Raw genomic sequence first — 27,366 nt, 5'->3', positions numbered from 1 at the left:
CTTTGGTAGCATGAAACATGCCATTATATTTAATATCATGTACAAAAGGATTCAAAAGGCATGGGAAAAATGAGACAATCTGACCCAAAAAAAGGGCAAGGATTCAGAACACATATAGAAGAATCGAATTTGATCAATCAGCATACATCCAGAGTTACATAAACTACAGTGAACCAACCAACAGATACTGCTCATGTTTAGAGCTCTATGTGATCTCGCAGGATCCAATACAACTATACCATTGAAATACATATATAACTCTGTTCTCAATAAAGAGTTCATCTGCATCCGTGTATGTTTGAAGCATTTGAGAAGCAGATGATACTTCATCGGGCAAATAAGAGATAATGTAATGTTAGACAATAAGTTCTACTGAAAGAATGTAAATGTAATATCACTTATAGTTAGCTATTTGCTCAAGCTAATTTTCAGCTTTGCTTGTCATGTAGCAAAGAACCACTTCTAAACGATTTAACATCCATGGCACATCATCTGCTATCATCTAAAGTTCCCACCAGGCACTTCTCCAATAAGAAATCGGCATTCACCCAAGCATGGTATTTATCTGGAATCAAGTGTTAAGGACAGCAATTTGGGTGTGCATAAATCTTGGTGCTGTTAAAGGCTACGTTTGGTTGCAGGGGAGAAAAAGTAAAATGTTTTAAACTTATCAAAAAAAAAAAAAAAAAAAAACATTTGTAACCATTACCCCTACATAAATTTCCCATATTTAGCAATTATACATTTTTACATGTATTTTCTATCTTACTTTACAAACAGAAGGGACAGGATGCATAAAAGCAAAGTTCAATAACCATATATGTGATCATTTTTTAGTTAGTGATATAACCACATTGAGGTAATAATTACAGAAGTTCCCCTTTTGAGTATGAAAGTTTCACTTCCCTTCCCCCTCAATTTTTTTACAACCAAATAAAACCAAAGGAGAAAGGAGATATGATAAAACTCTGCTTCTTTTCATGAATTTTAGGGAACAAAGTGTCCACAAAAAGAATGAAGAAAGAGAAACATAAACACAAATTGTGTCCAAGAAAATAAAAGCAACAGATGGCTCAAGAAGCTGCAGATAATCACCAATATTAAGTTATAAAAGCCATAAAAGGATACTGAACAGAGATGTGCAATCTTTCCCAGCCGCCTTCATTAGCATATCAGCTCCTATAAGACACCCAAATGAAACATTAAAATTTTAGACAAAATGAAAAACAATAAGCTAGAGAGTTTCTCTAGTCCAGCACCAAGTTTTGCCTTGTGGAAGGGTGATGTAGCAATTCTGACCGTAAGGATATCTAGCAAAAGTTTAGACTCAACACACGCCAAATTAAATATTTATTCATAAAAGCTCCCTATATTGGTGAACCGTGTATTCCTTAGTAATGTACTAATGTGCTTTTGGGTAGCAAGCCTAGGGGTTTAACTTGAGCTTCTAACTGCTGGCCACCAAATTTGAAAGCACCCTAATTGGGGGGCTGGGCCTGCATCAATTGTCCTATAAAGTTTTTCTTTAAGCTTTTAAGGAAACACACATCACCACAGATTATAGTATGAGAACTAGCTATTTTTCATTCCAAGAAAGAAAAGATATGCTGCAAGTTAATATCTCGACGAGAACTCAATCTCAAAATTTTACCATAATCTTATCTTCCCAACCAAATCTAGCTTTGTTTTGAAAACAAAGTGCACCAACTTAGAGAGATCTGAGTTCAACTCAGTTTTTCAGCCCACGAGTTATCGAACCCTGCCCTGTTGCAACTCTCCGCTTCAGCTATCCTCCTTATATTCTTTGAAAAATCACCTTCTTCACTTGTGGTTGACCTAGGCACCTAAAATAATCACTCAGTGGAATCTCACTCATCAATTTTCAACAACTTATTTTCCATCCCACAGTTACCAAAGTCATAAACCATGTACTCCATCTTCTTTCTACTTATATCAGAACATCTAGAACTCAAGGTTGACCTCTGTAACTCTAGTTTGTGTTAATTCCTACTTTGGTCTCATCCATTGGAAAAATATCACTATGGAAAGAAGAAAAAAAAAAAACACCAAAGAAACTCATCTTGAATGTCCTTAGTCAAATCATCCATAATTACAAAGAAATAGAGGCTTAAATTTGATCCTAGATGTAACACACTCGTAATTTGGAATTCAATCTCTTAAATCCCATGGTTCTTACACTAGTAACAACACCATCATATATAATCTTTAATTATGTCTGCATAATATACTTTAAAGACTTCTCTTCCAAAACCATATTATCTTATTGTTCTCTCTAAATCTTTGAATGAGTCTGTTGTGGATCTTCTTGCACAAAACCAAACTAGTTCTCTGAGAAATTAGCGCCCCCCGCTCCCCCAACCAAAAAAAGAAAAAAAGGTGTGTTTCAATAACCCTCCTATAATTTCATAGTATACTGCATTGCCTGTTAGTATTATGCTTCTGAAGTGATTGCAATTCTGGGTATCACCTTTATTTCCTAGCACAAAAATCAGAAACATTATTGCAATTTATAACAAATCAGAACCTCTGCTGAGGTGCAGCCGCAGGGTCAGAAACTGAAGGTAAAGAGCTGAAGAAGAAGAAAAGAGGAAAGAATGAGGAGAAGAAGAAAAGGATTAGAGAGGATCTGCAGTTACCTGCATCTCTAACCTATAATGCTTTATTTCTATCAGAACAGTCCAGTGCCAGTACATTCCAAAAATAAACACTTAACTTTCTAGGACTCTAAGAACAGTCCCCAAAAAGGAAGACAATATCAAAGTAAATCTACTAGGAAATTAGTAACTTTCTAATTTTGTAGAGCACCCAAAACTTTTCAATTCTGTAACAACTTTTTCTTCAAGCCAGAACTCTATTTTGAGACAGCTTGCACTCCAAGACTCCACAATTTGGTTTCTAGGATTCAAAGTCACCACGACTTGCTCCCCAAGTTTCTACTTGGCTATCGCAACACAATTCTTTAGTATGCTTGTTTAAGAATGATAGAACAACCATGTGGGTTTTGTTTGGCAAGGTAAAAAATTTACTCAAAAGCACATATTTGTATTGAGTTTTTAAAAGCATTTTTTTTTTAAGTTGATAACCTGTTGGGTAAATTGCACAAAAATATACATATATCTTTCTTCTTCTACTCTTCTCCTACCAATCCACTGTCCTGGCTGATGGTCAAATTTGGTACGGCAGGGCTCCAGTTCCTTTTTGGAAGGATTATTAGGTTCCTGAAGACGGGAAGATAGTAAAGAGGCTCCCACACTGATACTCCAACCTACTAGGTTTCCTTTCAAGAGTACTCAGCGGCCAAAGTTTGGGAGCTTGTAGGAAATGCTCCATGTGATAATAGGAAGACCTGTAACATCCCTGACCATATTCTTTAGGCTAGACCTGTAGCATCCCTGGCCATATTCTTTTGGCTATGGAAAATGATAAACTTGGAAATTTGTTGTCTGGTGTGACCACTACTGTTGGTGGTGTCTTGCCTAATATCTCCTAAGTCCACTGATGATTGACCAGAGCCAGCTTCTCTAGTGCTCTTGCTCTGCACGTCGCTGAGCATAACCTAAACCCGGCCCCCAAAAAACGATGGAATCCTTGAACCCAGTGCACATCTGATCATTAATCAACCAAAACACTGCTGCCCCTGCACCTCCATCCCCAACCAACAGTCCTCCAGAACCTCCTCACACTCCCCCTGCAAAACTTCGATCCACTAAACACTTCCAATCCCTAGGTTGACCCACCCCACACTCCCTACAGAACACACAGCCTCCATGTTACCATTTGTGCTTGGCTTCTTGACCTTAGGCTTCTTCTCGCCTTCTCTTTTACTTCCCCTTTACGTCTAAGGTCAGGAAAAGGATGAGAATAACTGGCAAGTGAAGCGGTCAGTCAGGTTTAGGCAGGTTGGTACTGAATCAACTAATGAGCAGGGAGGGGCCCAATAGTAGCAATCAAATCTTTCAGAATATTAATTATAGCGTGGTAGTGTAGGTTTGTTTCAATTCCGAAGAGAATAGTTCAGGAATTTGCAAAAGCAAATAAGATGTGAGCTGCAAAATCTTCGTAGTTTATTTTAACTCTGACCAAGTTCACCGAGTTCTCCATGTTTCCCGTGGCATGAGATCACACCCACTACTCACTACCCCAGTCCCTGCCTCCAATCGCTAGGTTTTTACTTTCTGGTTGTAATATTGTAATTCACAGAATTTGGGATGGAGCTGGAGAGAAGGAGATGGTGCGAGGGATGAAGAGAAAGATGAGAGAGTTGAATCCTGGGGCTTAAAGACAAACCTCCTTTTCTTTTTTAGTTTTCAAACAAAATAGACTTAAATCTGTTTCGCATTTTTTTTCAACATAACTACTTTTTTTTACCTGGTTCATTTAGAAAAGAAAATGAACCAGCTTACAAGAAACAAATCTGTCCAAAAAAACACAAAGACAACATAAACACTGTTTGAAAAAAGCATTGCCAAGTAGACCTGTAATGCTTATAATACAACAACAAAAACTCACCCTTATTCCAACTTAACAGGGTCAGCTACATGGATCCAATTAAAGAAAGTAGATCACTAAAAAGTTGCTGGAGAATGGAAATTGAGATGACAAATGAAAAATAAAATATTTCAAACGAACAATAGAAAAAAATAAGGCACCATCAAGCAAGTTGGGACTATCTCAACCAAATAAAGCCTGCTACAAAAAACATGTAATGCTTAAAAAAAAGCACATACCTCCTGGGTGAAACTTCAAATAGGGTGATATATTGTACACACGACCTTTTAAGACTGTCCAAATGGAACCTTCTTGTCGGTGTTGTTTAACTTCATCCATGGAAATAAGCCTTTTATTTGACTGTCCTTTTATTCCTGCAAAAAACGTTCAATAAATTATGTGGCAAGTTTCTTGTAACTAAAAAGGAAGAAAAGATTCAGCAGTCACCTCAACAAGTCAAAAAAGAATGTAAAAGTTGTAGTAGCAGAAAATGGGCAAATGCAAACAGAATCAACTGTTACAACAGCTACTCCAAAAGCCTTTGCTGTTAAGGGCTATGACAATGTACATCAACACAAACCAACACCCAAAGTCTTTGCAGCATTTCACAAACACATGGCTCTGCACATAACACCATCATGTGGCACCAAGTGGGCACAACAAATTACAAGACCTGGATAAACTAGCCAATTTCCTTGCTCCAACACCACGCTATAACCACATCTTAGAAGCTCAAGTTGTTTGATTGCTATATTAGCAAAGCTCCACATGGACACTTGTTTTCCATCCTCATCTCTACATAGCAGTCACCTAATTCTCTCCTCACTTCTCAATTACTCTCCCTATCTTCAAACTCGCCAATTTTTTGAAAAAAATAATCCAATTTGGATTTCCTATATATATGCAGTTTCCATTATCACACAAAAGCACATTATTTCCATTGAAGTCCACATTTTATCCCTTAAACCACTTTTTTATTTTCGTTAATTGCCTCCACAACTCTCTACCTCTTCATGGTAACTCACTCCCCACCCTTTTAAGAAAGGTGCCTTAAAATCTTACCTGTTATACCGTCTCAATCGATCTCCCAACTCTGAAGTCTAAACCAATCCCTCCTATCTATCATACCTGAATTCTCTCCCACCAACACCCTTCTATTGTTATCTTTTCTGTCTCTTTCATATGCTAATTCTCTTGAATCAGTTATTTAATAACATGCTCTTACATGAAAGATCCTTCTTTGTTTTAGAAATTTCTTATTGTTGAAATATACGTAAATTTGGGAGTTTTACTGTTCACGTGAACAGTGTTTTGATATTGTTTTGATTATATTTCTATTTCTAATGTGGGAATCTTGCTACATAAGTTTTAGGAGTTTTTAGAAAGCATAGTTTCTATTTTGGTGGTAGTTTCTATTTTCAGAACCTTCTATTTTAGGAGTTAGGAAGTTACTAAAGCTGTAATATTTTGTTTCCTTTTTCTAGAGGACAATTACTTGTCTCTCAAGTTGTATTAGATTCATTAGAAGCTATAAATAAAAGTGCTTTGTGATTCTAGACTTTCAAGCAAGAATCATGAGCCTCTTCTACTAGTTCTTCATCTCTCTTTTCTTTGTTCAAGTTCAGCTGTTGTTTTGATTATTTAATGCTTGTTTTCTAACATGGCATCAAAGCAAGTTTAATCATAGGGACTGTTTTCTCTCTCTTGGCTGCCTAGTTTTTTTCCTTTTTCTTATCTAGGGTAGCCCCAACCTTCGCTGCAGTAATTGTGCATGGCTGTCCTTCTTCTTTAACTTTTGAAGCACCAAGTATCTATGTATTAATACTATAAAAAAAAAAGCCCTACGCTTTCTAAGGATATGTCTATCTATTTGATTCAACTGAGGCTGCTACTACCTTTTTTTGTGTGCAAATCTGAAGTTCAATCTGCACTATACTGATGTCTTGGGATTCCTCTTGATTCTTGCAAAAATATGCTCATAATTCGGATTGCAAGACCTAAGTATTGTCTTCCATTGTTTGTGCTATAAGTTTAGTTGCAAGTCGTATACTACTACCCCTGTTTCATTGAATTTCTCTCTTCTGAAAAATTCTGCTCCTACCTTCTTGCTTTACTACTTCTTCCGTTGTTTATTTCAGAATCAAGTTTAGCCTTCTTTTTATCTAATACTTCTACAAAGACCTAGAGGACTATTTTTCCTTCATATCGAGATCTGTTAGAGTTTCAAATCTAGCAAAAGTTTACTGCTATGGTCTGAGATCTGATATTATCTGCTACTGTAGCAACTGTTATTGCACTTCTTCCGAGTGGATTGCTGCAACGACTACTGCAATTTTGAGATTCCAAGCTGGTTCAATATATTTTTTTTTTCTGATCTAATTTGCTCCTGCCTTAAGGGTTAGCGATGGTCCAGAATTTTTTTTCCCCCTTGGTGCACAAGAAGATCTTTGTCCTGTGAGAAGATTTTCTGCTGCTTAATCAACTTTATTGGTGAATAATACACTGTTCATCATTAATTGTCCACGTGTAATGCTACACGTGAGGGGGAGAATGGTACCTTATTATATATCTACTCAAGATGTGCTGATGGATATTATTTGTGAAGATCTTTGTCCTCAACTTATGGCATTCTACAACAATATCATTACCTATATTTACCTATATTGTCTTTTGCCTTGCCTACTTGGTCCATGATAACCCATATTGTCTTTTACCTTACCTACTTGATCCGCAGTAACCATACAATATTTTACCTACCTACTTGGTCCGTAGTAACCCATACTACCTTACCTACTAGGTCCCATGATAACCCATCTTGTCTTTTACCTTACCTACTTGGTCCATGATAACCCATCTTGTCTTTTACCTTACCTACTTGGTTCGCGATAACCTATCTTGTCTTTTACTTTACCTTACTTGGTTCCATGATAACTCATACTGTCCTTTACCTACCTACTTGGTCAATAGTATCCCATACTACCTTACCAACTTGGTCCATAATAATCAATATTGTCTTTTACCTACCCATACTTTACATGTTACTTGCCTTCTTGTGAAGCATTTATATGGACATTGGAGTTGCAATTTTGAAGATTTAGCGTGGATATTTCTCCCTACTACCAGCATTATGTGGATAATGCTTTTTGCCTACCTACTACTTGCATTCTTGTGAAGCATTTATATGGACTTTGGAGTTACAATTTTGAAGATCTAGTGTGGATATTTCTCCGTACTACCGGCATTATATGGATAGTGTCTTTGATCCTGCTATACTTATGGACTTTGTTCATCTTCAACATCGTCAATTGTTCTCAATATTGACATAAAGAATTAAAGTTTTTTTTTTTTTAAATTGGTGTTAATTATCTCCTGGGTGAAGTTTTCTCAGTGTTTATCAACATCTACCATTGCTACACGATTCAAGATTGGTGCTACTTTTCAAGTTTATTCTTATTGTGCAAGCTGAAGTTTTCTTTGTGTACACTCTAGCTTGAGGGGGAGTGTTGAAGTATACGTAAATTTGAGAGTTTTACTGTTCACGTGAACAGTATTTTGCTATTGTTTTGATTATATTTCTATTTCTAATGTGGGAATCTTGCTACATAAGTTTTAGGAGTTTTTAGAAAGCATAGTTTCTATTTTGGTGGTAGTTTCTATTTTCAGAACCTTCTATTTTAGGAGTTAGGAAGTTACTAAAGCTGTAATATTTTGTTTCCTTTTTCTAGAGGACAATTACTTGTCTCTCAAGTTGTATTAGATTCATTAGAAGCTATAAATAAAAGTGCTCTGTGATTCTAGACTTTCAAGCAAGAATCATGAACCTCTTCTATTAGTTCTTCATCTCTCTTTTCTTTGTTCAAGTTCAGCTGTTGTTTTGATTATTTAATGCTTGTTTTCTAACACTTATATTTAGTTATAGTTATTTTTCTTTAAACCTTATCATCTTAAAAGATCCATAGTATGAGGGACCTCATCTTAGGTGGATTTTTTAACATAAAAGTGTATAAGTGCATAAGGAAACTATAAGCTCCAATGCAATCTCTCTCCACTCAACCTTTGACCAATCCTTTTCTACACACCTTGATGTAGGACAAAACATGAAGAGAACGAGGATTGTTCACGTGAACATTGTAACAGGCTCACAGCCCTTTATTTTTCCAAATATCCTAAGGTGGGGATCACATGAGAATCCAAGCTTTGACATGAAAGAAGATCAGCTGCTAGAAGACTTGAAGATCTGATTTTATTTTGTTACTGTTTCTTAGTAGTGCTTAGTTACTAAGTCCATCGTGTTTAAGTTATTCTTGCAAATGGATAGATTGTAGAGCCTAGTAGTATATTCTAGTTAGTTCCTATTCTTCACTAATTTTGATTGTCACTCATAGCACTTAGAGGCATCCTTGCATTCATTTATGAAAATAAATCCTTGTTTTATCATCCGAGATAGCTTGGGGGGGGGGGGGGTTCTCTTTATCTTTTCTTCTACACCCAACCTTACCTGACACGATTTGTAACTACAGCTCCACAAACAACTGCTGCTGAAGTCTCCAAGACATTATCCATTCAAACACTTAACTTCTATCACTGATCATCACCAGAAGAAGAATCAAACCAGCCTGTTCCTGTCATGCTTGCAATAATTAAACCAGCCTTGCTTTGAAGACTGAGCTTTGTTCCAACCAGGCTTTTGAAGATTGAATCACACCATTAGAAACCCAGCATAGAACCAAGATGGATTGGAACCAGCCAAGGAATGAACCAGCTAGGACTATTTTGAACCAGCAATGGGGGCCACCTCAAACCAGATGGCTAGTCCAACTAGAAGGCCCCTTTACTCCACAATTTTGACCAGTCAACTTGGACGGCTGCAATAGGACAAAACATGAAGAAAGGAAGCCAAAGCACTATTCATATTGTCATTCACATGAACAGTGTCTCAGCCCATTATTTCATAGTGTTGAAATATTCATAGAGGATTTGTTGGGCCTAAGATCAGACTTCAGACTACATGAAGAGTTATTCTTGGGAGATTTAGAAGTTTAGTTTAGATTTTATTTTGGTTATAAAGCCTAGTAGCTTCTAATTGCAATCAGTTTCAATTTTCAGTCTACTAAGTTTCCATCCATATTCACCCAAAAAAGGAAGCTTTTATTCATTGTAAAGTTTTAGGCCCTTTCATTACAATATCAGACTTCAGAGAAATCAAATTTGGAAGCCACATTTCCATTACTTATGGAGGAATCCATGTTCAACAGCTGAGATAGCTTGGGGTGAGAGATCCATGGCTGAGACAGCCCATCCCCCTATTTCTATCATTTTATTCCCTTTTCCCTATCTTTTCCTTGCTGCTGTTATCGTTTGTCTCTAACAATTCATTAAGGTCTCAAACTGAATACCAGCATCCCTCTTCAGTTGATTCTGGCAGTTGCTACTGCTGTTACCTGTCAATTGAATGTTGTTGTTCCTGTGATTGTCTTGTTGCTGCAGCTGGTGAAAATCATAACTCAGCAACCCTTGGATCAGAATCGATTGAGATTTGGAGTGTATCTACTGCTGTTTGCACCTACACCCAATCCCAGTCCAGGCCCATTCCATTGCCTGGATTGCTTCACACCCATTATCTTCCATGTCTGGACTTTAGTAGACCTGAACCTGAGTTTCCCCACTGGTGTTATTTGGAGCTTGAAAAACTTATTGGAACTGTTACCATCGGGTTTAAAGTCTTAAACTCGAACCCACTTTATCCCAGTTGGGCCCTTGCAGCTGGCTGGCTAGTCATGCAGCCCTAACCTTTTGATTTATCACCAAAGTAGATCCCCTCTATGTGTGTGTGTGTGGTGGGAACTCAGATCTTCTCTGCTGTTCATCGAAGTTGAACCAAACTTGCAGCAACGATCCATCATATCAAAGCCTATACTCTCCTTGAAGCCCAAACACAGGCTAGTTTGCAATTTATCCAAAATTTTACTATTTTGGTGCCACCTTCATATCTCAACTTCTAACCATCGAGAGTGGTTGAAATTTGGAGAGGTTCTCCTTGCTTTCACTAAAACTCAAGCTGAATTTCAAACAATTCTACAGGCTGATTTAATTTAAATTCTAATTCCAGGATTTATTGTTACTCTGATTTGTAGTAAATTTAGGAGTAGGTTAACCCAAATCTAGTTTATATTTCATTTACATTGATGTGCCAAAAAACCTTAATTGATTTCGGTTGATTTACCTAATTTCATAATCATTTATATATTGTGGACACTGGACACAGTATGCAAGGACTGAATTTAATTTAGAGACCCCATGTGCACTAATCATATTCCAATTGTTTCTACAATCTTCCAATAATTTCCCAAATTTTATTGATTTAGAATATCGCAAGGAGCTGATAATGCTATTGGGCCACTAGCATTCTCTAAGTTGGAATGAATGTACTATTTGGTACAACTAGTCTCTAAAACAAAATTGTGAGACAATTTTGCATTTTCAGCCATTAAAAATTAAGCATTTGTTATTATCTCATGTTTTGGGCAAAACCTTATCAGCATGTATTATAGTCAGAAAACAATAAGACAGAATTTTGCGATGTATATTCCATAGCTAATGTAACCAGGGTGGGGGCCCCCTATAATTGGCCCAGAAATCCAGACCCAAAAGGCGCACTCCAAAACTGGCCAAATACCGCAGGGGGTGTTTTGGTCATTTTTCCAGCCCTTTTGGGACTCAAAGGGGTCTGGTTGGAATCCCATCAATCCAAGGGTCAGGGAACTATCTTTATTTTTTTTATTTGGATTGATACTTTGTGAGTTATGACAGATTCCCAGTCTATGTAAGACTCTGAGTTAAGAGTCCAATTTTCAAGTAGGACTCTTCTCAAAGTTTGTAATTTGATTCCTTCAATATGTCCCATGTTAGAGTCCAATTAGGGTTTCCTTTAAGAGTCCTTTTATTGTTAATTAGTTAAGTCCTTTGTCAAGGGAATCCTTTATGGAGTCTTAGTCAAGTCACTTTGGTTGTAAGCCCATAAATAGTCCATTGAGAAAGTAATGAAATCAGCTCAGAGTTTAAGAAAATCAGAGGGTTGGATTGTGTGGAAGAAACCCTGCGGCCTGGGCTGAAGAGTGTTTAAGTCCTGGAATCTTAACTCCATCATCATATTCTTCATCTTCATCCCTGAGGCAGCCACCTTCCGAATTTCCACAACTTCTTCAAGGAATACCCTCTACAAGTAAGTTCAGACATTCCCGAACCCCTACTGCCCTACCCATCCTTCCCTTCCCTAGCTCATCCACGGGCTTCCACTCTCATTCTGCGATAGCAGACCACCCCCTCCCCTTGAAACTTTCACCAAATCTAACCCTTAGCCCCTCCACTCGCACTAATAGGATTACACCCATCCCTAGACCCTAGTCCTCTTAGAATCCCCATTAGACTCTTCCCCATTAGGTTGCAGAATTTTCTGCAATTAATCTTATTCCCTAAGAAAACCTAAACCCTAATTGACTTAGAATTCCCATACCTCTCCAACCCCAACTCCAATCCAAAACCCTAGCCCAATCCAAGAAACCCAAACCCCTTAGGACTCTTTAAACCTATCCTTGACCAACTAGAAGTGACCTCAACCTATCCTACCTGACCTGAAATTACAAAACACTAACATCAGCCCCTTCCCAAGCCCAACTGAACCCTAAAACAGCATCCCTTAAGCCCTAACCTGGAATTTCAATTCTGGAATTACATTAGAGCAACCAATGAAACCCTAAGACCCTTCTATTCAGCCTTGAAATGCAGAAATCTAATCCTTTATTAATTCCCAGGTCTGAAACCCAATTACAGCATAGTATTAACCCCTAAAACCCAAATTCCTTCTGTTGTGGAGAACATATAGCCCGAGGGTCCCCCCACGGGAAAGTCAGAAAGCCCCTCGGGAGGGACACACACCGGCCCATTCTTGTTTTCTTTGTGAGTGCAAGCATCTTAGCATTCTGATATTCGGTTGGAGAAGCCTCCAAGAGGTTATCCAAGTATCCGGCTCTCGAAGAGGTTCTAGACGCAACAAGTTGGCGCCGTCTGGGGGAAACTCTACAAAAAGTCATGGTGAGACACACCAACCAAGTGTCGAATTCCAATCAAGTTATTACTCGTGGAAGAGAAAGAGAGATGGAGAATGGGCGAGAAGAACGTGTTGAAGAGCAGGTTCTCCCTTCTCCTAATCAACAAGTTCCCATTTTAAGAGGAGGGTCGGGAAGGAATTCCAGAGATTCCTCTGAGAATCATACCAACTCCATTTGGAGAAGGAGGTTCAAATCAACCCCCAATTCCAGCAACAGTAGCCGATCTACAAAATATGCAAAGAGAAGTGCAACAACAAATGTTGGAACTCCAAGGAGTCGTCCAAGGTTTAGTTCATCAAGTCGGGGTACCGCCAGGACCCTCTCGAAATATGCAAGAAGGAAGGAGGCGCAAAGTTATTCGACGTACTCGGGTTAGGCAACGCCCAACGTGCGAAGTTCGAGAGGGGCAAAACCCTAGGGGACCTAGGCAAACACTTGAACGTGTTGGAGAAAGATCTCAAGGAATCCATATTGAAGAACCACCTCCCCAAGGAAATCAAACTCGAGGAAGTGTGTTCAACCGTTTGGCCGGGCTCAAGCAGACTCAGGATTTACCAAGAAGAGGACGTCGAGATGAAAGAGTTCATGAACAAGAGGGCGAAAGCCAAGAAAGAAGGGATACAAGGTCTAATAACCCGAGAGGGTCAGTCAGCCAATCTAGATCTTCTCGTGGACCTACTTCCCAATATTCAAATCTTGGAAGTGTTCGGTCACCATGAGTGCGTCAAGAGGCGCATGGTCTCGGGAGACGATTAGAAGACTTGGAAAGAAGGCTTGATGATCGGGACCTAGATGACGACTATGATGTGGTCAATAGAGAGCCCTTCTCTGAGGAAGTCATGAGAGCACCTCTTCCACCCAATTTCATCATGCCGACGTTCACTCCTTATGAAGGTAAGTATAATCCCCGTGAACATATTAGTTATTTCAAATCTGTCATGGCTGTGATTGGCCGAGAGGATGAGTTATTATGCCGAACCTGCCGGGCTTCTCTCAAGGGCCCAGCAATAAAGTGGTTCTCTAGCCTAAGGCCAAGATCTATCCGAAAATTTTCGAGAACTAGGGAGAAAATTCATTGCCCGATTCCAAAGTTGTATTGGGAGTAAGAAGACGGCAGATAACCTTTTCGCCATTAGACAAAAGCCGAATGAGTCTGTTCGAGACTATCTCTTAAGATTTGATAAAGTGGCTATTGAAGTGGAAGAGTTGGATGACACGGTGGCATACAATGCATTATGGAGTGGAATAACCCATTGACGCTTGCTAGAGGTGTTGCTTCAAGATAAGCCAAAGACTTATGGAGCCCTTCTCAAGAAATGCCAAAAGCAAGCGACGGTAGCAAAAGTTATTGAAGCCCGTGAAGAATCCACAAAGGGAGTTAAGGAGAAGAAAAATTATGGAGAGCGAGGTCAGAACTCAAGCGCTCGGGAGAAGGATGACAAAAAAGGAAGTTGGAAAAATAGACTTGCCAACGAGGACTTTACACCTCTCAATACAAAGAGATCAGAAATCCTATTGCAAATTCGAGATAAAGATCTCTTGAAGTGGCCGGGCAAGCTTCATGCTCGACCCGAAGATAGGAATATGACTAAGTATTGTCGTTTTCACAAGGACTATGGCTATCACACGGATGAATGTAGAAATCTCAAGATTGAGATTGAGAAACTCATCCAAGCCGGGTCATCTTGAAAAATATCTTCAAAAGGAAGTGACAAGATCGAGAGAAGACTCCACCAAGAGCAGCCAAAAGACCCCGATCCAAGAGTCCCGAGCGTGCAGATAAGCATCCCAAGAAGAAGCCAAACCACCGAGAAGACTCTCCTATTTATATTATATTGGGAAATCCGACCGAGGAATCCATTAAGAAGGCTAAACAAAAAGCGCGATTCGAGGGATCGATGCAGTTGCCGAGAAAACGAAGAAATGACTTATGCCCAGATCCAATAACCTTCACGGATGAAGATCTTAAGGGCATAACTACTCCTCACAATGATGCTATAGTCATCAAAGTGAAGTTAGCGAATCGTGAAGTTCACCGAGTCCTTGTGGACACGGGATCTTCAGTCGACTTATTATCCTACGAAGCATTCAAGAAGTTAAAACTTGAAGACGACATGATGACTCCATGTGGGACTCATCTATATGGATTCGCCGGATCCTCGGCCATATCCGAAGGTACAATCCAGTTGGATTTAAGAATTGGGGAATCCCCTCGGGATGCCGTTATCCAGTCAACCTTCATGGTGGTTCGGGATCTCTCGGTGTACAACGTCTTGCTCGGAAGGCCAACTCTTAAAGCCTTGGGGGCTGTGGTCTCTCCAAGGCATATGAAGTTGAAGTTTCCAACAACAGCAAGGGTCGGCGAATGCACTTCTGATCAGCGACTCTCAAGACAATATTATGTGAGTTATCTCAAGAAAGTAAGAAGATCCGAAAGGTCAGGCAATACGATGAGTATAGAAGTTCGAGATGCTCAGGATGAAGAAGCTATGCAGAGAGCTGAACCATTTGAGAAGCTTGAGCGAATTCAACTTCATCCGGATTTTCCCGAGAGAGGAACCATGATCGGTTCAAAACGGCTTACAGACTTCAAGAAGGAGCTGACCGAGTTTCTCCAGAACAATCTTGATGTATTCGCGTGGTTGGCCGAGGACATGCCCGGAATTGATCGAAGAGTTGCAGAGCATAATCTATGGATTAGAGAAGATGCAATTCTAATGATCCAAAGAAGGCGAAATTTTTCGCTCGAGAAACATGTGGCCATCAGGATGGAAGTGGAGAAGTTAGAGCAATCGGGTTTCATCAAGCCAATAGAATGCCTAACTTGGTTGGCAAATGTAGTAATGGTGAAAAAGGCCAATGGGAAATGGAGAATGTGTACGGATTACACAGACTTGAATAAAGTATGCCCAAAGGATTGCTATCCACTTCCCCGGATCGACTTGTTGATCGACGCTACAGCGGGACATGAAGTATTGAGCTTTATGGACGCTTACTTGAGATATAATCAGATTATGATGACTCCCGAGGACGAGAGACACACGGCCTTCATGACGGATCAAGAAAGCTACTTCTACAAAGTAATGCCCTTCAGGTTGAAGAACGCCGGGGCAACATATCAAAGAATGGTAAATAAGGTCTTCAAAGACCAGATTGGAAGAAATATGGAAGTATACGTTGATGATATGCTCATCAAGAGTATAGTCCAAAGAAATCATTTGGAAGATCTTAAAGAAGTCTTTGACACGTTGAGAACATATCAAATGAGATTGAATCCGGAGAAATGCGCGTTTGGTGTTTCTTCTGGGAAATTCCTTGGATTCATGGTATCTCAAAGGGGAATTGAGGCAAACCCGGAAAAAATCAAAGCCCTTATTAAGATGGAATCACCAAAGACGGTTCGTGATATTCAATGTCTAACAGGAAGAGTAGCAGCATTAAATAGATTCATTTCAAGATCGGGTGAAAAATGTTTGCTCTTCTTCAAGGCTCTTAAGGACCTTGGGAAGGCAAAGGACACGTTATGGACCGACGAGTGTCAGCAAGCATTCGAGAAGTTGAAGGAGAAGCTCGGGTCACCGCCCCTCTTAGCCCGACCTTCACCTGGAGAACAACTATTCACGTACTTAGCCATTTCTTCGGCAGCAATAAGCGTTGTATTAGTAAGGGAAGAAGGTACTTCACACAACCCCATCTATTTTATAAGTCATGTTCTTGTGGATGCCGAGACGCGATATCCGGATGTGGACAAACAAGCCTTAGCTTTTGTAATTGCATCTCGTAAACTCAGGCCATATTTCCAAGCACATCCGATCGTAGTCTTGACAAACTTCCCGTTGAAGAAGATCCTACAAAAACCAGACTTAGCGGGAAGGATGGTAACATGGGCTATCGAGTTAAGTGAGTACCAAATTGAGTTCAGGACTCGTCCAGCTAACAAAGGGCAAGTATTAGCTGATTTTGTTCTCGAAAGTAACATATCCACGTCGGGAGAAGAAGACCAACTCGGTCAGGAAATTTGGATTTTGTATGTGGACGGCTCGAGCAACTCTTCGAGGAGTGGAGCGGGGCTAATGTTAATTAGCCCGGATGGGTTCTCAATCCATTACGCTCTAAGATTTAACTTCAGAGCTTCCAACAATGAGGCTGAGTACGAAGCCCTTCTAGCAGGTCTAAGACTTGGCCTTAAGAGTCCGGGAATTGGAAGTCCGAAGTGACTCTCAATTGATCGTGAACCAAGTTCATGGTGTGTACGAGGCAAAAGAGACAAGAATGGCTAAGTACTTAGCCAAAATTGATGAATGTCGCCATTATTTCGATCAACTCGAGATGAAGCAAATCCCAAGAAGGGAAAGTGGCAGATGAGTTATCCAAACTAGCCTTATCCAAATATTCAACCTTAGGCTCGGCAGTTTATATTGAGCAATTGGAGATTCCTAGTATTCAGGAGGTCGAGGCAATGGATATTGAGGAAGAGCCTAGTTGGATGGATCCAATTATAGCATATTTGAATAATGATATTCTTCCAGAAGACATCAAGGAAGCTAAGGCAATTAAGAATCAAGCAATGAAGTTCACCATACAAGATGAGCAACTCTGTAAAAGGTCAGTCACACAACCTCTTCTAAAATGTGTTGGCCCTTCCAGAGCTCAATACGCATTAGCTGAAGTGCATGAAGGAATATGCGGAGCGCATATGGGGGGTGGAGCATTAGCCCATAAAATAATACATCAAGGGCTTTATTGGCCGACTATTCAGAAAGACGCCGTGGATTATGTCAAAAAATGTAAGCAATGCCAACTTCATGCATCTGTTCCAAGAACTCCGGTTGTCCCACTTACACCAGTCTCCAATCCCATCCCTTTCGCCATGTGGGGGATGGATCTAGTTGGAAAGCTTCCAAGGGCCACCAATAGTAGGGAATATTTGGTTGTCACGATCGATTATTTCACTAAGTGGATGGAAGCCGAACCTCTCTCAACCATCACTGAGAAGCAAATGCAAAAATTCTTTGAAGAGAGGATCATCTACAGATTTGGAATTCCAAAGATCCTTGTGACCGATAACGGAAAACAATTTGTCGAAGCGGGTTTCAAGCGTTTTTGTGAAAGATACCATATTGAGCATAGAACCTCATCTGTGGCATATCCGCAAAGCAATGGGCAGGTTGAAATAACCAACCGAACGTTGTTGGATGGGATAAAAAAGCGTCTGGAATCAAGCCGAGCAAGATGGGTAGAAGAGCTACCCAGCGTCCTTTGGTCATATCGTACCACAGCCCGAACTCCTATGGGAGAAACTCCATTTCGACTGACTTCGACACCAAGGCACTTGTCCTAGTCGAAGTATTAGCAAGATCGAAGAGGTACAAAGACTCCAATAAAGAAGCAAACGAAGAAGGCAAAGAGTAACTTAGATCTTATTGATGAAGTACGGAGCATGTCTGAATATCGAAATCAAAGATATCAGAATCGAGTAGCAGGATACTTCAATACTCGAGTGAAGAATAGAAGACATCGTCCGGGTGACTTAGTGCTTCGCAAGGTTGCGGCATCCGACCCAAAAAACCAAGGGAAGCTCTCACCTACGTGGGAAGGGTCGTATGTCGTCGAAAAGGAGACAAAGCCGGGGACCTATAAGCTAAAGAATTTAGCCACAGGCGAGATGATAGACCGAACTTGGAATTCCATGAATCTTCGAAAATTCTATTAGTAGAATTAGTCAAGATATGTAACACTTGCCAGCAAGTCGAACAACCATTTGATTTTTAATAAAATCTACGTCTCCATTTTTTATATCCTTTTTCCCATGAAGAAAGTTATAGCGAAGAATACACAAGTGCTTCCCCAAAGAAAGAAGAACCCAGGAGAGTTCTTAAGTTAAGAAAAGCTCAAGAACCCGAGAGCGTTCTTCAAATTAAGAAGAGCCCAAAAGAGTTATTGACTTAAGAAAAGTTCAAGAACCCGAGAGTGCCCTTCAAAGTCAGAAGAGCCCAAGAGAGTTCTTAACTTAAGATAAGTTCAAGAACCCAAGAGCGCTCATCAAAGTAAGAAGAGCCCAAGAGAGTTTTTAACTTAAGAAAAGTTCAAGAACCCGAGAGCTTTCTTCAAATTGAGAAGAGCCCAAGAGAGTTCTTGACTTAAGAAAAGTTCAAGAACCCGAGAGTGCCCTTCAAAGTAAGAAGAGCCCAAGAGAGTTCTTGACTTATGACAAGTTCAAGAACCCGAGAGTGCTCATCAAAGTCAGAAGAGCCCAAAACAGTTCTTGACTTATAACAAGTTCAAAATCCTGAGAGCGCTCATCAAAGTAAGAAGAGCCCAAGAGAGTTATTAACTTAAGATAAGTTCAAGAACCCGAGAGTGCCCTTCAAAGTAAGAAGAGCCCAAGAGAGTTCTTGACTTATGACAAGTTTAAGAACCCGAGAGCGCTCATCAAAGTCAGAAGAGCCCAAGAGAGTTCTTAACTTATAACAAGTTCAAAAACCCGAGAGCGCTCATCAAAGTAAGAAGAGCCCAAGAGAGTTCTTAACTTAAGATAAGTTCAAGAACCCAAGAGCGCTCATCAAAGTAAGAAGAGCCCAAGAGAGTTCTTGACTTATGATAAGTTCAAGAACCCGAGACGCTCATCAATGTCAGAAGAGCCCAAGAGAGTTCTTGACTTATAACAAGTTCAAAAACTCGAGAGCGCTCTTCACATCAAGAAGATTTTTCTAAGGCACCACGCTCGGGTAGCCACTCGGGAGAAATCTCAAAGTTTTCTTCAGAAAAGAAAACCCAAGAAGATTTTTCTAAGGCACCACGCTCGGGGAATCACTCGGGTAGACACTCGGGAAAAATCTCAGAGTTTTCTTCAAAAAAGAAAACCCAAGAAGATTTTTCTAAGGCATAACGCTCGAGGACACACTCGGGAAGCCACTCGGGAGAAATCTCAGAGTTATCTTCAGAAAAGAAAACCCAAGAAGATTTTTCTAAGGCACCACGCTCGGGGAGTCACTCGGGAGAAATCTCAGAGTTTTCTTCGGAAAAGAAAACCCAAGAAGATTTTTCTAAGGCACCACGCTCGGGGAGTCACTCGGGTAGCCACTCGGGAGAAATCTCAGAACATTCTTCAGAAAAGAAAACCCAAGATTTTTCTAAGGCATCACGCTCGGGTAGCCACTTGGGAGAAATCTCAGAGCTTTCTTCAGAAAATAAGACCCAAGAATATAAAACTAAGGCATTATGCTAGGGGCGTCACTCGGGGTAAAATTCAAAAGACACTCGGGGTCAAGCTCGGGAGACATTCGGGAGAAAGAAAAGCATAACGCCTTAGTAGTTATCAAGCAATCACAAAGTTGAAAGGTAACGCCATCAATTCAAACTTCAAAATATTTGGCCATGATGACCAATATTACAAAAACAAGTTGCAGAAAAATAAAAACAAGTTTTCTTGCATATAAGAAAGCTAATTCTCGGGAGGGTCTTGCTCTTCAGGAAGGCGGAAGGTTGGTTCAACAATATCATTCTGAAGGTCATCTTCAGGAGTCTCCCTAACCACAGAAGTCTCCCTTTCAAAGTTATCTCCAGTTCCCTCTTCTTCAATTTCATCAACGTAGAGGAGGGGATCGGGAGGACTAAATGGTTCCTTGTACTGAACCCCCTTGGGCAAAGCTTTCTTGAGCTTTTCATATATCCTCCCATCCAACATCTCAGATAGCTTCTCGGGGTGAGGAAGATCAACCTGTTGAAGAACCCCAGTAAAGGCATCTTCAAGACCCAGACGATAGGAAGCAACGGAGAGAGCAGTCTGAAGCTTCCCAAACTGAGGAGTACCAAAGTAGGAAGAAATAATCTCCTTAATAACAGTATCGGGAACCTCTTCAGCTTGAACGGGAAGTTTCTCGGCATCCACCTTGCGACGAAGCTGATGAACGAGGGACTCCATTTCTTCTTTCCTTCTCGCAAATTCCTCCTTATCCTCAAGGGCCTTCTCAAGGTCTTTCTTGGTTCGGGAAAGCCCTTCTTCAAGAATTGAGTTTCTTTCTGATATCTCTCTCAGTCTCAGGCTCTTCTCTTCATCCTGCTTCTTCAAAGAATCAACATTCTTCCTCGTGTTGGAGAGCTCTACATTGGCTCTTCCATGGGCTTTCTCAGCTTCTCGAAGTTGATCAGTCAGATGCTCAAAGCGAATCATACACTCTCCCATGTAATGCGCTCCCCCCGAGAAGTACCTGAAGGAAGTTTGGAATATCAAGTTACAAAATTTACCGCAAGAGCTACACAACCGGATAATTGAAGAAGGGAAATTACCTATAGGCGTTGGCATAAAATTTGTCGTCAGAAAGAGTTCTCAGATGTTGACGATCTGACGGGACCATCCCTTCAAGAAGCCAAGATCGGGCAGCATTGGAGTCCCCGAGAACAGTGTCGTCAGAAGTTAAGCTCCATCCGGGAATGAAGACTGGAGAAGCCCGGGTAGACTCCTCAGCAGGGTCCTCGGGAGCCCGAGGCCTCTTTGAAGGCTTGCCCGAACAGCTGGAAGGGGATACTTGAGGAACGCCAATGACAGGAGGACCCCCTACAGGACCTGCAGGAGCGCTTCTCTTGGAGCCTTTCCTCAAATATCCAGAGGATTTTGTTGAGCTGAGAGAGCTTAATGCCTGAATAACGGGACTAGCTTCTTCGGTGGTGGTCTTTTTAGCTGGCTTGCGGGCGAAGGCTTCTTTTATGGAACCACTAGCAGTGGCCCGAAGAGCGTTGATATCTAGTTTGCTGGCCATTACAAGAACAAACAAAGAAGATTAGAAGAAACAAAGCAAAAGAATCAAAGAACTTAAGAACAACGAAAGAATAAGGGGCTCACCCAGAGAGAGACCCCACAACTATAAGATAGGCGGATACTCAGAAGAGTACCCATGAACTGCGGCCGAATCCCCTTTAACCCGAGTTATCCTCTCTACGGCCGCTCCTTCAGCAGCGGACAACTCAACAGGCTTATTAGGTTCTTCAAGTTCCAGATTTGTTTTCTTCACAAAGGTAGTCGAGAAGGACGGCGAGAATGGGGGCTTGTAGAAAAAGAAGTGATGTCTCCACCCCTTGGTGGATGTCGGCATAGTGCCCGGGAGGATTATGTTGCCCGACTAGTCAACCACGTCAGTTGCCCAACGATTAAGAGAAAGCCAACCCCACTGGGATTGACTCTTAACTTCAAAGAATTGGTGAAGAAGAAGAAAAGTTGGCTTAACTCCAACATTGTAGCAAAAACCAACGAAGCCAATTACGTTTCTCTAACTATTCGGGATTAAGTTAAAAGGAGATATCTCATAATGCTTGAGTAAGTCTTCAATAATCCGCTGTACCGGAAGACGAAGACCTCCCAAGAAGGCATCAAAGTAAAGAGAGAATGACCCCTCAAGGGGCTCTCCAACCCGACTAGACTTGGACGGGAGAAGGAAGGAATAATCACTAGGAATTTCACAAAAGTCCTTCAAGCATTTAAGATGAATCTGTTTGAGGTCACAAGGGTAAAACTCCAGACCCGAAAGCTTCCGATCATAATCAATGTGAGAAGGGGTTTTCGGCTTATTCTTTTCTTCGAGAACTCCCTCCTCCGAAAGAAATTCAGCATGAAGTAGGGGAGGCCAACGGTTCCTAGAGTCCGAAGGATGAGAGAGAGGAGGACGAGGTGAAGAATGCTTTCGGCAAATAACTCGAGAATGAGCAGGAAAAGGTTGACCAGTCTCTTCAACTTCTTGACGACCAGAAGAAGGCACAAAAGAAGGCTCAAGGTTAATCAAGTCAAGTCCTAAGTCAGAACACAAGCGTTCTTGACTAATCGGGTCATCCATAACTAAGTCAGCCGCTGCTCTCACAACTTCTTGAGAACCAGCATAGTCGGGAAGGTCTTCTTCACTAGAATAATTCACAGGATAGGTGCGAGAAGAGGCTTCGGGACCTGAAGCCTCACTAACTGGAACCTCCCGAGGGGAGGACGGTCGGGCTAATTCTTTGCCTTTTCTCAACTTATCCATAATTGCAGAAATGGTAAAGAAAAAGAAATCAAGAAGGGATAGAAGAGACTTACTGATTGGAGAGTTGAAGAGCAAGACGAAGAAAGCAAAGGCTAGCGACGCAGTGGAGGAGACTTGAGAGACAAAACTTTGTCAAACAAAAAAATGAGAATGAGGTTACTCCTCTATTTATAGTGAGAGTGAGGAAATGAAAGGGCACGATTCAACGGTCAAAAATCAATCGAGGCAACGATTGAGATCAAGAATGCCAAAGGTCGCGATCCAACGGTTGGCGATGAAATGACGCAACGGTTGAGGTTGAGAATACTAAAGGTCATGATCTGATGGCCGAGAATCAATGATTTCAACGGTTGGGATTCTATCACAGTGGGCATATCAAGAGTTGCAATGAAGAAACGGATACGACAAATCAATGCGATAGTTGGAAGTTAACAATTAAGAAGACTCATGAAAAAACCTTCCAAAAACCCTCAAAGCCTGGCAGAAACCTCCAAACCTAACCTAACCTTTGCCAACCTCAATTCCTCCAAGAGATCTTCAATTACAAGCTTCCACAGTCCTAGAAGACTGCTGGTTCACTGAGAGAGGATCCTGGAGTAACTCTAATTCTAGGGAAAATTAATCAAGTGCCTTAACCCTAGAATTCGGGTTACATCAATAGTACTAGAACTCACAGAGATATTGGTAATATGTCATTTTTCTGTTGACTGAAATGACAATTTATACCTCAGTCATATCTGTCATATCTCAGTGATGTCTTTAGATCTTACCGCACCTTCAAGCTTCCCACCCAACTTGGCTTTGATTTGAACCCAAAAAGAATGTGAACTTTACCCCAATTTGGCAAGATCTTGGTTTTCTTTTCTGTTTGATGTATTTATTTTGGCTAATGATTTTATTTCTATCCAATTTTGAAAGAAGAAATTGGGTGGGATCAAAGGTTTCCTCTTATATCATCAAATAGTAGAAGTAATTCTAGGAAGATGCAAATTTGCAACTTTGATAATACAATTACCAAATCAGTTTTTTAGACCACCAAATTGGCCTGCAAGATCCAAATCTCAAGCTTCGGTATGTTCGAAAAATAATTCAGTTTTGCTTAGTTACTTGAACCAATGTAAAAAAAAAATTACTTTCTTAAGAAAAAGATGCTTAAATTTTATTAAATGTTTTTTGTACCTATCATCAATAAATTAAACCCTGCACTAGTCACAGGCTCATTAGCTGGTATTACTCAACATTCATGAGCTAACCAATAATTTTAAGGAGCCAGTTTTTGTAAACTAATTGGCTGCTGCCCCAACATCTCCATTGCATGGTTAAGAGAAAAGAGATAAAGATGTTTGATCGCTACTATCAAACTGTACTTCCAAAAGGAGTTGTGAAGGGTTCTTTCTAGGTTAAAAGAAACACTAAAACATCTACAGTAATTAAATATTGCATAAAGAAACACAATAGAGAGATGAGTGCATCAAACGCAAGAAATGGGATCAGATATTTAAAGAGAGTCAAGTGTGAAGAAGAGGATTTTTTCTCACAGTATCAACAATTGGGATACTAAATAGATAAAGGAATGTGGGATTCCTAGAGAGGAGGCATTAATGATTGAACTTTTTTGCCTTTATGGTAAAGCTATTCCCAACTAGGTAGGCCAATGGGACCATTTGAACTCTCTCCGCTACCATTATTAACAAACTAAATGAAGAAAGACATGAAGAAACCACTCATTTGGGGGCATATAGAAAGCAACTCCCTAACAATAACACTATTGGCAGACATCGTTGGGCAAAGTGAAATTTCATAAAAACCTGCAAGATCAGGATGTGTCCGTGTGAGCTTTAACCAGTCCATTTGGCTATACCCTTTCTCAAAAGGAACCTTGGCACGAGCTGAAGGCTTTTTGATAGCGCTTTTCTGCCCCTGTGAACCTTTACTCAAGTCTCCAGCATGCTCTGATGCCTTCTCTTTTGATGATTCACTCATCTGGTTTGGAGGAGACATATCAACTACATTAAAAGACAAAGAGCCAACTGTTTTCTGCTTGTCAGAGGTGACAATATCTAATGGCTTATCTTCCCTCGGAAACCCATCTTTGGGATCAATAGTTGCTTCATTCAGAAAATCCTCCTTGATAGTGATACCAGCAATGTTTGGCACAGTTTCCTGAGGTCCCGAACTGTCTGTGATGACATTTGAACCAACCTAAAGGAAAATCAGAAATAGAAAACTGTAATCATATCAAATTTGTTCATTTATATATGACACTAAAGACATTGTGAAAAATTAATACACTTACCTGACAAAAGGTAAAGTCATCATCATTGCTCATCTCACTTTAATTGCAGCCTCTTGCTATGAAAAAAAAATATATCTGCAACAGGTTTGGTTATTCATCAACTGCCCTAGCTTTCAATCTTAAACCAAGAAAATTCTATTTTGTTTTTAAGGCCATGAGAGAGGGGGTGAATGGATGAGCTAAAATAGCATTAATGTACTACTTTAACAAACAAACAAACAAATAAAGTTATCAGTGATGCGTACAAAACAAACAAACAAAAGACACAAGTCAATCAACTCATGCACAATTTCAGTATAAAATTGCACAATAGTCATTAAATTATTGAACTGCTTTCTAACTCATTAATCATTTCTCATATGTGATATCATCTGAAACATGGGGAAAATTTCAGTCGAAACCTAAGTTTCGACCAGCAAAAAACCGAAATTTTCAGGTTTCAACCGAAATTTCAGTGAAACTTGGTTTGTTTTTTTTTTTTTTTCTTTCTTTTTTTTTAAATTCCAACCTAGGTTTTGGGCCTTATATGACCTCCCTTTCATCTGATTTCTTGCTTTCTACCTATTTGAAGCATAATAAACACAATAGAACTAGTATTTTGCCAAAAAAAAAAAAACCACTCAAAAGTTATCATTCAAGTATATTATCAAATGATTGGTTTCGACAAATACAAATTGTATTGCATACATGCATAGAATTATCAGCATATATGAATTGTTTGATAGAATGACCAACTAGATCAAGTGATGGTGTCTCACATGTATTAAGTTCAAGCCCATATATCATGTATCCTTATGTATTTTGATTTTAAAAAATAGTTTTAAAAATCAGAAAATATTAAAAATAGTTGCAATAATCAAAATATAAGTTTAACAATACACAATCATAGAACAATAGTCCTAGACTAAACATAAATTAATTTCAAAGCAATACAAGATCATTTAAGACTTGAAGAAAGCAAAAGGTGAAAAATTGGGAAGTTTGGAGTTGTTAGGTGTGGCTCATACTTCACATTCTGTTGTCAACGAGTTTCCTTTGTAGTTTGGGCTTAAGCCTATGAATAGTTGTGTGGCTTAAAAAGTGTTTGAAGGCAAAAGAGGTGTTTGAAGGCAAAGTAGTTGTGGAAATTAGGTAAAAATGGGATAGAAATCAACAAAAATCAAGGAAAAACAAGTTTTAGCGTCGAAACCTACGAAATTTTGGTCAAAACTTGAGAAATGGTCAAAAAATTTGAAATTTTGGTCGAAACTTGGGACTTTAGGGAAATTCTTGGAGTTTCATTTCATTTTCATTTTTTGCGGATATTTCGGTTGAAATTTCGGTAATTTCGACCGAAATTTATACCATGATCTGAAACATGATTGAGCCAAATTTCAATTTGTACGCTCAAATTTCTGTTTCCTGTTATCTGCTCCAACTTAACTAGTATGCAGATCACATACCCAGAGTAATTATAAGCACACCGTCTTTCTTTGGGACACCACCAATACCTCTTGTGGCAGAAACCCAAGATAGAAAATTGAGGATGCGACTAATTTTTGTTTGAATGCTTTTAAGTCCAAAAGATTCAAGAGTCCACAACTTGGATACAACAAATTGGATTCTTACAAGTCAGATTATTTATTTAGCTAAACAATTGGAATCTCTAAAAGATGACCATCAAGAAAGAAGTAGTTTTCTTCTTTTTGGTTCCCAAATCTTAGAAAATGTAAACACTTTGTAACTGAAATAATTTGTTCCCATACTTCTTACCAAAGTGGTGCAATTTCGAATGAAATTTGGCTGCATTTTTCATATTAGCAAACCAAAGTTTTTATATTTCTATCCATTCCTGATTCTATATTTATAAAGAACACATGGTAACCAGCTCACGGGTTTATACTCATTAAACAGTAAACAATAAAATTAGTATCCAACAGATTGCCTTACAGCCCTCTGCTGAACATGGTCTATCTAAACCTAAAGAGGGTTGAAGGGGATTACTCAAAGTGAAAGAGAAGAAGACTTACTTGACTGTAGATGTCCTCCTCCAACAAAATACGAATCCTGCAAATACAAAGTACCAAAATATTATACCGAAGGAGAAAAAAATACCCAGCAGAACAAGCATATCGACACAAGGAAGTCAAAATCTTACTTTGAAGAGAACTCGTACGCTTTAGAATGCCAAAAAAAATCGGTAGAGGCGGAAGGGCAAGGGGGAAAAATTGTTGAATCGAAAATTAACAAATGAATTTGATGGATAGAAATAGAGAAAACACTGAAACCAACTAGAATGAAGAACAAACCCAAAGGTTGTTAATTGCAGAATTCTCCAAGTAAGAGGAAACGGAAATTCTAAACGACATTCACAATCTGTCGTCGTCAACTAAATGGACCTGGACCGTGCTGACAGAAACAAAGAAATGTGGAAGAATACGCATCAAAAGTTGTAAATCACTGC

The 27,366-nt window shown here is 39.7% G+C and overlaps 2 protein-coding genes across 2 annotated transcripts; both read right to left on the bottom strand.

Annotated features, from left to right (window-relative positions):
- Positions 1 to 27,366, bottom strand: LOC149010940 (cytochrome b5 domain-containing protein RLF-like). Its single transcript, XM_089161589.1, has 7 exons — positions 27,061 to 27,366; positions 26,933 to 26,969; positions 24,924 to 24,998; positions 24,436 to 24,829; positions 4,749 to 4,883; positions 1,129 to 1,179; positions 1 to 565 (listed from the first exon to the last, which is right to left on the bottom strand). The coding sequence occupies exons 3-7, from the start codon at positions 24,954 to 24,956 to the stop codon at positions 489 to 491; spliced, it is 690 nt and encodes a 229-aa protein (XP_089017715.1). The 5' UTR covers positions 24,957 to 24,998; positions 26,933 to 26,969; positions 27,061 to 27,366; the 3' UTR covers positions 1 to 488.
- On the bottom strand, positions 19,238 to 24,428 carry LOC149010941 (uncharacterized). Its single transcript, XM_089161588.1, has 2 exons — positions 20,907 to 24,428; positions 19,238 to 20,827 (listed from the first exon to the last, which is right to left on the bottom strand). Exons 1-2 carry the CDS (start codon positions 21,374 to 21,376, stop codon positions 20,062 to 20,064), a joined length of 1,236 nt encoding a protein of 411 aa, XP_089017714.1. The 5' UTR covers positions 21,377 to 24,428; the 3' UTR covers positions 19,238 to 20,061.

Source organism: Hakea prostrata, chromosome 7, assembly GCF_041222555.1.
Source record: "Hakea prostrata isolate BN-2017 chromosome 7, UWA_Hpros_2, whole genome shotgun sequence".
NCBI classification, from domain to species: Eukaryota; Viridiplantae; Streptophyta; class Magnoliopsida; order Proteales; family Proteaceae; genus Hakea; species Hakea prostrata.
Note: the sequence above shows the minus strand (reverse complement) of the source record. Positions and strands in the feature narration are given on the sequence as shown.